At 41.4% G+C, this 10638-nt stretch overlaps 1 protein-coding gene across 4 annotated transcripts in view; it reads right to left on the bottom strand.

The window, feature by feature from the left end:
- Window positions 1-1188: 1188 nt before the first annotated feature.
- Window positions 1189-10638, bottom strand: part of LOC128738919 (neogenin) — a 262831-nt gene continuing 253381 nt past the window's right edge. For all 4 annotated transcript variants that reach the window (XM_053834408.1, XM_053834409.1, XM_053834411.1 and 1 more), the window contains 4 exons: window positions 9306-10586; window positions 9036-9237; window positions 8832-8965; window positions 1189-3709 (listed from right to left, as the gene is read on the bottom strand). In XM_053834408.1, the coding sequence (XP_053690383.1) occupies window positions 3471-3709; window positions 8832-8965; window positions 9036-9237; window positions 9306-10586 (1856 nt within the window). In that variant the 3' untranslated portion in view covers window positions 1189-3470. The remainder of the gene's footprint in view (window positions 3710-8831; window positions 8966-9035; window positions 9238-9305; window positions 10587-10638) is intronic.

Here is a 10638-nt window from a genome sequence, read left to right as displayed (position 1 = left end):
CGACTTAGAACCAGACCACTCTGGATTTTCCAGATGTTTGTACGTCGTACGAGTTCTATTCGGTACTGCTCCATAACTGACGAAACTTGCATCTTGATATTGCCCTTTGCATTGAAAGTTGGATTTTGAGCACACTTGTTCAGTCACACATTTTGTAGGTGAGAAAAGTTGCCAAAATTTCGTGGTAAAAACCCATGAATCCTGGTCTGATTCCTATTTGAATTCTAATGCTTACGTAGAGTTGTTATCGACGCTACGAATAATATAAAAATAATTTCTAAATACATAATTCCGCGCATAATTCATAATTTGAACAAATATGCAGCATATGTGAAATAAATGAAAAATTGAATACTATTTGCTTTTCCTACAACTGGTACTGGCGCCACTGCTAAATCAAATGTCAGCTCAGATGGGAGAGTTGTAATGATGGGAAATGCCGAACAAAATCCATAACGATTATTGATAAAGTTTTCTTATCGTTAATAATTAATAACGATAATATGAAAGTATAAGCAAAAATACGTAAGAAATAGAACAAAAATGTTAAAATAATAACAAGCCAAGAAGAAGATTTCATTTTAAACCCTCCAATTTTCGATACTTTTCCGTGAGGATAAAGTTTGATGGTATTATCGATATAAGATTACCAGCGATATTATCAGTAGCACACTTTTCATCACAGTTTTGAAGGTTGCACTTCATAACTGTACAGTCCAATTGAGTGCGAAGAGCGCAATAAACATGTTAACAAAGTTATGTCAAATAGTTCTAGCTCCTACCATAAGAGGCGTACCGGTGGCGCACGAAGGGCGTCCAAAGTTACTCTAAGCCAGGCTTTACTAAAGTACTTCAAACTTCAGGATAATTAACCGATCTAGAACACGCAAGAACTGAAATGATTGGTGGGTTCCTAATTTATGCATGCACAAATGTCTGCACATCTAGTATCTCTGGTGAAAAGGCAAAACTCTTTGCTTCGTGTTGACAGAGCCAGCAGTAAGTACCTAGAAATTCTTAATAATTTGGTCCTCAAAACTCGAAACAGGAGTATAATGGGTTAAAAATAAACCCATGGAATAGATTTAAGTGAAAATAACAAAATTCAGCCAAAATTTGGGTAGAAAATCTCATCATGAAAATTATCGGACACGAATCAAAACCGTGGAACTGTTCCAATTTTCCATTACTTTTATTACCTCATTCACATATGATTCTTTCGTTTCGTTTTGTTTAACCGTACCAGCTTAGACAATGTACAAATACAATATGTAGCAAAAATCGTATCATACACTAATAGGTTTTGTTCAATGTTGTTTACTTTTACTCTCGTGTTTGTTTGTTTTTTTTTTGTCTTTACCGTCTACCGTTTTGCCAGTTGCTTTGCTATTCCTTTCCATCCGAAGCAACCGGTTCGTACCGATGGTACCGTCCGACTTTACCTTACCTGATTGATTTCGATAACAAATACAGCGAAGTTGTGGAAAATTACGATTGATTTAAAATTTGATTTTACCTAGTACCTAGTAGTAGCCAATCGATAAAGGGGTTTTATACCGAAATGTTATATCCTATATGACTTTAGTTTGCTTCTTCTTATTCTGTGTTGTATAAAAGAAACCAACGTTTCGATTTGTTAGACAATAAAAAGGTTTTTCTTTTGGAGATTGTTTGATTTTTTCTTCTTCTGTTGTTCAATATATTTATATATTTTTTTCCCTATAACACTAGTTAGGCTTATTTATGCTTCGTTTCGTCCTCTCGTGTGTTTTTTATGTTTTGTTTCAGCTTTGTTCGACCTGGCATTCATTTTGGTTAAAAACCGGTACGTTTACCCTGCCACTTCTCTGACTGACTGTATGACTAAATCGAATTTGTATAATACGTATAAAAAGTTGTGGAATTATTCGTAAAATTGTCAGATTCCTAGTTTATTTTACAAACAGGTGATTATGGTTGCATTTTGTGTTTTGTGTGATTGTGACTGTGGTTTAGTGATTTGTTTAGAAACTGTGTAGTGTGTGGATGTGTTTCAGTGGTAAATTCGGTGAGAGTCGAGTGAGTGTTTTTTTTGTGATGATTAGTTGAGATTTTTGTTTTCTATGCATGATGTAGCGATCTTAATTATGAATTCCCAAATTTCTGATAAAAAGCAATATTTCAGGTGATGTAATATGTGTCGCCTTACGTCGACTGTTTTTTTACATACGATGGATAGGCTTGAAATTACTTTGCTGATGATAGTGTACAATATAACAATGATGTGCCGAGAAAACACGATTACAGTTTTGAATGTGGTGATACATGATGTTACGATAGCTTACTGAAATAATTCACTTCGAAATTATGAAAAAAAAACTAACAAAAAAGTTGATAGTTATTCACATGTAAATGGTTATTGTATGGCAGTTGAATGAACTTTCCGGATTGTGACGAACTTTGATCACTTCTTCAAATTCCGACGCAAAACCGTCCAGCTCACCTGTGAATGTGTACCTATATAAACTCGCCTAACGAGTGGTTTTTAAGTTTTGTTGTTCCCTGGTTGTTTGTTCACGTTTGTAGTTGATTTATTCTGTTTAAAAGTATGAAGCGATTCACTCTCGATTAATGTAAATGCATTGTTTTGTCTACTATTCAGTAAAATTTGCTAAAATCATTCGACTAAAATTAAGGGCGTATTAAATTAGAATCACTGGGAATGGAATTACATTTACTGACAACAGTGAATAAGTTTAATATAATTGTATCAAAAATGTAAAGTCAAAGAAAATGGCCACTGCCGCAAATACGGCAAAAAAGTTCAATATCTTCAGTAAAAATTACTAAATGTATAAACATCAGTTGCTTATGTTCGTCCCCGGAAACCTCTACCAGATTTTTTTTTGTATTTACAGTAATAATTCTGTCACTTATCTAACTCGTATGCGCATTCATTTATGGACAAAAGCAAGTGTCACAACCAAAATATAACGGTTGGCGGACATTAGTACGGCGTACATACTATTATACTTATGATTAAAAGCAGTTTGAAATAAATAAATAAGGATAGCACAATTCTTGCGGGAGTAAAATGACGGAGAATTACCCTTTCTGTTGTACTACACGGTGTAGTTCTACACATAATCTCCTTCTCGGACAAATTATTATTACGATACCTCTAGACGGGTGGGGAAGAGAGCATTCCGCAGATAGGTTAGCTTTCTTACCGGTACAGCGAATACAGAATCAGGGCATTAATAAAACGATTTGCTCTTTCCTAAACTAATAATGACTAATAGTTCGATCACTTTCTGATTTTAAAGAACCCCGTTGTCTCGCCGTGATACGAGACCGGGATCTTTGCGCAGCTCTTCGCGCATACACTCTCATCCTCAAGCATACTTTTCGTACTCAGTTACTCACTTGGTCACTCACTCACTCAGTATCAGGACGCATGCAGCCGCCGTCGTCCCCGGTTGCTCCGAATATTAGCACTCGAACTCATTGGCCGTTATTGCACTCAGATCCTTCATCAGTCCCTCCAGGTTGGCCATCTCCTGGTTCAGCTCCTCGGTCGAAGTGGACGGAGCAAGCCGCTGTATTTCGTCGGTGGAATGCTGCACCGCCGGACCGGTTTGCAGCCGATTCGTTAGCGAACTGGTCGACAGGGAAGGCTTCTTGTACGGTGACGCGTTCTGGGGACGTATCGTGACGGAGGGGGTTTGTACTGTGGATGAAATGAAAAATAATGAAGAATAAATTTTTAACGTAGAACTACTCAGTCATGTTTCAATGAACAAATCCACTTCGTTGGAACAATACCTAACATATCTCCCAAAACAATTCTTAAAGATTTCACAGGCGAATATGACACAAACGGGATTTGAGCAGGTGCAGCTCAGCAAACCACAATCCGGGTGATGGAAACGATAAAATGTCGAATAATTCATCCGTAGATACCTTCGTGGCACTCACTAAAGGTGATGAACAAATCAAGCGTTTCTCACCGTCTTTTCGCCAAAGATAACTTTTTAGAACTTTACTTTATGCATTCGAATTGCATCAACCTGATATTAATAGATTTTAACTAGAAAAAAAACTTACGGAAACGACAGAAAAATCGCCATCGAAAACTGTTAGAAAAGAAATTTATTTTACTTTGGCTTGACAGCCAGTGACAACCGTCAAACCTGCTTAGTAGGCTGGCTTCATCGAATTGTAGGGTTTCTAGTTTTTTTTTTTCAATTTGTGCCAGTTTGGGAAAATACGAACTGGGGCATATTGCCCTGTTGTGGAGCACAACGCCCTGGTGGTACATTCCGTTATGGAAACTTGACCTTGACTGTTTTTTATACTACAGACTTTGCAGTTAGCTGTTAGAGTATAAGACAATTGCGGGGCTAGAACTACGATCCTATTGACTCTAACAGCCTCTCCCAATCATAAAAGTCGACGAAGTAGCGTCAGTCGGCGCAATTCTGAAAATTTCTGAAAACGATTTATAAGCGTTGAAGCGTCGAAACCGGTGAACCTAAGAAGCAGAACTCCCTGCAGCTGCATCCGCAGGCGAAAGCTGGACAGTGCGGTATCCAGAAGCTGGTGGCGACAATTTTGAGTAAGCAATTTCGAAGCAAGGTCCAAATAACCTTTGGGAGTGCCGGTGGCCAACCAAATAAAAAAAATTAGAAGAACTCAATTAAAGCTCTGCACGAAAAAAGTGTAGAGGGGTCCGAGAGGATGCACATTTCGGTATCATATTTGCCGAATCAGCTCAAGCAATAACTCTACGTGCAAAGATGGACTTGGACTTGAACTTGGACTTGGATTTGGACTTGGATTTGGACTTGGACTTGGACTTGGACTTGGACTTGGACTTGGACTTGGACTTGGACTTGGACTTGGACTTGGACTTGGACTTGGACTTGGGCTTGAATTTGGACTTAGTGTTGGATTTGGACTTGGAATTGAACTTGGACTTGGGCTTGAACTCGGGCTTGGACTTGAACTTGGACTTGTACTTGGACTTGAACTTGGACTTGGATTTGAACTTGGACTTGGACTTGAACTTGGACATGGACTTGAACTTGGACTTGGACTTGAATTTGAACTTGAACTTGGACTTGAACTTGGATTTTGGCTTGAACTTGGACTTGGACTTGAACTTGGACTTGGGCTTGAACTTGGACTTGGGCTTGAACTTGGACTTGGACTTGGTCTAGGACTTGGACTTGTACTTGGACTTGGACTTGGACTTGGACTTGGACTTGGACTTGGACTTGGACTTGGCCTTGGCCTTGGCCTTGGACTTGGACTTGGACTTGGACTTGGACTTGGACTTGGACTTGGACTTGGACTTGGACTTGGACTTGGACTTGGACTTGGACTTGGACTTGGACTTGGACTTGGACTTGGACTTGGACTTGGACTTGGACTTGGACTTGGACTTGGACTTGGACTTGGACTTGGACTTGGACTTGGACTTGGACTTGGACTTGGACTTGGACTTGGACATGAACTTGGACTTGGACTTGGACTTGGACTTGGACTTGGACTTGGACTTGGACTTGGACTTGGACTTGGACTTGGACTTGGACTTGGACTTGGACTTGGACTTGGACTTGGACTTGAACTTGAAACTGGACTTGGACGTGGACTTAGAGTTGGACTTGCACTTGGATTTGGACTTGAACTAGAACTTGGACTTGGACTTGAACTTGGACTTGGACTTCAACTTGTACATGGATTTTTGTTTTGGACTTAGACTTAGACATAGACATAACCTTGGCTATGCGATTAATGGTCCATCACCATCCTTCCAACCAATCGCAAAATCAAATGTGTTGGTTGTACAGATTTCTTCCCAGTTACTATATCTAACGCGGATTACCACCAGAGAGTCCTGATTTTGATTGAAGAGGAACAGCTGACGGTGAGACGAGACAATATTGTAAACCTTCTTCGATAAATGCCAATTCCAGAATGTTTCTTTCTTGCAGAAATGTATATATGATGACAATAGTAACAAATTTGATGTTCACAGTAACGGTAAAAAAATTACCTTACGAAGGGGTTTGAACTCCGAAACGCCGCCTCCCTCCGTGGTTACGCCAATGAATTGGAAGCATCAAGAAAATCTATTGTTGGAACAGTAATCGTAACGCAACAGACCATGAGCTACGAAGAGCTTGTTATAGCTTGTTATCATCCGCTGTGCCAAGTATCCTGTTCGGGCAGAGCGACTATCAAATACTGGCCACATTGAAGTTGCGGGAGGGCTAGTGAACGAACCGATTGCATCAAAAAGAAAGATTGGACGTGGTCCAAATCACAAGCAAGTCCATCTCAACTTCAAGAATACGTTCAGCGCTTTTTCGCCGTCGAGAATCTACGTGCTGCCGTCAGCGGTGAAAGAAGTCGAAGAGCAGCGAGCGTGTAAGATTCTAGAAGAAATTACGCACCGCACCACCAGTGGAAAATTCGAAATTGAATTACTTTGAAGGTACGATTGTATTGAGTTTCCCGATTACCAGTCGATAGTGCCTCGAAAGGCGTTTATCACGGAATCCCACCGTGATTTACAAATGCGATTGGCAACAAATAGCGGGCTTCAAGGTTAAGGCGTACTCCAAGTAACAATGCTAAAGCCACTTGGTTTTATTTTAATTTTATAAAGGTTTTATTGCGGTATTAATCATCTCTAACGGTTGCTGGTGTTATTAGCTAGCTATTGGTTGAGAAAAATTGCATTGGATTGCATTTATGTCACCATGATAAACGTAAGAGAGGACACACAAAGAGAATCAATCATTTGCACATAGGCCCTTCTAACATGTTGCGCAAGAATTGCAAAATATCGATGGAGGGTTGAGTTTATTCACCTATCATATCAATACGCACGATAAAATTTAATGCACATATGCTGCAAACCAACGGAGACTGCTGAAAATTGATTAATTTTTCTATGAGATATTTTAATATCGTTGCTGTAAACCAAATCAATCATTATGATCTGACAGTAAAACTTTTCTGCTCACGGATGTATATTCAAGTTTACAAAGCTAGCGGACTGACTTAGTTTTTTACCAGAGCAAGCTTTTTGAACTTATAACCTGATTTTTGAAGAGGTTATAAAAACCTTCTGAAGAGTAGAAGGACTCTTGGTCGGAAGGTGATTTTATAGCGGTCATCCGAAAGTTCTTGTGAAGCTCATAGTTTTATTAGCAGTTTTTGAAATTGGTCATGAAAACCACTAGAGGAACTTGGCAACACGAGGCAACGCAACGCCAAAAAAATTGAGGATTTTTGATCTGCATTGGACCTGGTACTTTATGATGGGTGTCGCCGGTAACGAGAAGACACCAGGTAAAGTTTGAGTTATCTGGGATACAGTCGCGAAGGTTGACCCCTAGTAACGATGAATTCTATGTTGCGGGCGCGGAAAGATGTTATTACAAATACTTATACTTAAAACCGAAAGGTTTTCACTGCTCGAAAAGATGTTACGCTCGATAGCGTACGTTCATCATTACATGGATAACCTGCTGTCGTCGAAGAGCCAAGGAACTACAGATACGTTTGGGCTGACTAATGGGGAGATCTTGAAAGCGGAAAAAAGTTTGTGGTTGATCGCGTGTCTGGAGCGTTCCTGGACGAAACAGAATGTGGAACGAAGTAGAGTACATCGGAAGCAGATAGAAGCAGCCAATAGCCAGCAGCCTAGTTAAGCAGTCATCATTCGCTGATGAGTAGGGAGTGCTAAGGGTAGGTGATTGAGCTTCAGCTGCACTGATACTGGTGTAAGACACAAAACACCCGGACGATATTACAATAGATCTACAGCTTAGTCGCAGTAATGAGGCCACACAAAAAAGGAAAAAGACACCATCCTATCCTTCTGGCGAAAAACCATCGGTTTACGAAACTACTGCTGTGCTTCTATCATCGGAACTACGGCCACGATAAGGTTGCGAGTGGAAATACGTCTAACCAGAAAACACTACTTGCGGGGCCTTTTCCAGCAGGACAATTGGAACAGTTTGTAAGTCCATTTCCTTAAGTGGGCGGAATTCTTTTCGGACTGTGTTCAATTAAGGTCGGACGAAACGTTTTTTTTTACCTTTTCACTTGCCGCACAATAATAACCTACAATGAGGTAGTTGCCGGCTTATCTACCGATGCTTGCATAAAGGCTATCCGGAACTTTATAGTACGACGGGACTGCCCACAAGAAATTTACTCAAATAAACAACAATCAAATTTTATTGGTGCTAGTTGGAGACTAAAGAGAGAAATTAACAGAACAAACTTCATATTGGGCAGTAGCTTCACCAAAGCCCGAACCCACTGGAAGTTCAAACCTCCTGCTGCTCATCATGCGGGGGGCTTTTGGGAGAAGATGGTTTGAGCTGTAAAATCAGCGCTTGAATATGTATCGGTAGTACGAAAACTGTACCACGAACAGTATTGACGTAGGCGGAAAAGACAATTAACTCAAGGTCGTTGACGTTCATTCCGCTGAATTTAGCCGACCGACATAAGTCATTTAGGCCCAATCATTTCCTGCTGCTCTACCACAATAATGGCATTCCACCAGTGAACCAGTAAAATCAATAGTCGAACACTAATAATGGTGGAGAATCTCGTTCTTGTGGACGAGAATATTCGGAACCAAAATTTTCTGAGGATGGCTTAAACACGCCGAGTTTTACCGAGAAAAATCAATCTAAATTCGAAGAGAATAAGTGACGTTTAGCGATAAAAACAGTTAAAATCAACTATGTCTTCTCTAATACCGTACCAAAGCAACCCTAAAATCGTTAGTTGGAATGAGTAGGCGCAGCTTAACTTACCGTGCTTTCCTTGGTTAGTAATCACAGGCGTGGAGGCCGGTGGTGCAGGCACACTGAAACTCATCAGCGGATGACCCTGTCCACGTTTGGGACCGTCTACCGTCATTCCCGGGGCATAGGTGACGCTTGGATTACTAAAAAGGAATTTTTTTCAATTAGATAAATTAGTTATTTCACTTTAATGGACTGAAAGTTGGTAGGTACCTATAGTTTCCTTCGTAGGTGTATGGATTTTCCGGGGTTTGCACCAACGAGTTGGCTGGAGGTAACTGTGGAGGCTGCTGCAGTAAACTCTGCTGGGACAGAGTTTGCTGATCGAGAGATATGTGCGGCCTGGATGCCATATTGTACTGGGTGCGTGGATATTGCGGCCGTTCCATGGTGGAACTAAGTGGGGTCGTTGTTCCTATAGAAAACCAAAAATGGTAAATTTTAGAAGATATTAATGCGGGTATTTTTTGAGCAAGATGTTACCCGTATAACCAGCTACATAGCTTCGCTTATCCAGCGAGTTCGTGACATGTGAAATTGGCGTTTCGCTATCGAATTCGTGTCCGCCTACCGAACGAGGTAGTGTCATTGCCCCACTACTGGACGCTCCACCATCCACCGAACCGGGCGTGGTGCTGTGCTGGCTCTTATCCATATTTTTCAGCTCCATTTGATCGTGGTGTATCCACAAATCCGGTGGCTTGATAATTCCGGCATTGTTTTTCTGATAACTTTTCTTCGCATGCTCAGGAGTTCCCTCCGGTTTCTTCCTGCATAGCATAACCACGACAATGATCACTATCACAGTAATCATGGCAGCTAATCCAACTATTATGTAAATTATTTCCGGTGACATCGAGTTCGGCATAGACAAGTTTTCGCTTGAGTCCAGCTCGGCTCCGGTGGTTTGTGAGACCATCGCCGAGAAGAGGCCGTACCCTTTGGAATTCCGTGTTTGAACCTTGAAGTAGTAGGTTGTGTGCGGTTCCAGACCGGTTATTTCGGCGCTGGTCTTATCACCAACAACGGCTTCCGCATTCCAATCACGGTCCCGCTTGCTGTGATCCGTAGTGTAAAGAACTACGTAACCGGTGATAGGGCTATTGCTGTGACGCGGAGGTTGCCAGTGCAGAATCGCTGTCAGTGGGTTCCGCTCGTCGTAGGATACGACCAGATCACGGGGAGGAGAAACCGGTGAAGCTTGATGAGTTGAGTTGATAACGGACATCGACCAAGCGGACTGCCGTTGACCTTTGACTACTTTGACGGCAAATTCGTACTGCGTACTGGGTCGTAGATCACCGATCATGCAGTTAAGGTCCGTGGTGTTGTAGTATCGGAACCGTGTTGATGCAGTTGGCGTATATTTCACCACGTAGTGTCTGTTATCGGTTACGTGTTGACTTTTACTCAAAGTTGTATCCGTCCAGTAAACTACGATCGAAGTTCCAGACATGGGAATGGCTCTCAATCCGACTGGGACTTCCAACGGAGTGGGGGCTTCAACGGGGGAATCCTCTCGGGTGCGTACCGTGTCGTAGATTGGTGGACCATCACCCATGTTGTTCCTGGCTCGAAGAGATATTACGTACTCGGTGTTGGGCTCTAGATTACGCACTTCGAACGTTCGTATGTGCTCTTCAACGTCGGTGGTGTCTTCGTCAGGGATCCCTTTCCCCCAGCCGAGAATATAGTTGCGAACTTTGATCTCCTGGTGAATTGGTGGGGCCCAAACTACGGTTATACTTTCGGCACCGGGTCGAGCTGACAAAAAGGAATTTATTTTAGGAAAAATACAAGAGATTTCCGCACGGAT

This window comes from Sabethes cyaneus, chromosome 2 (assembly GCF_943734655.1).
Source record: "Sabethes cyaneus chromosome 2, idSabCyanKW18_F2, whole genome shotgun sequence".
Taxonomy (NCBI): Eukaryota; Metazoa; Arthropoda; class Insecta; order Diptera; family Culicidae; genus Sabethes; species Sabethes cyaneus.
This window is presented reverse-complemented; position numbering and strand designations above follow the sequence as displayed.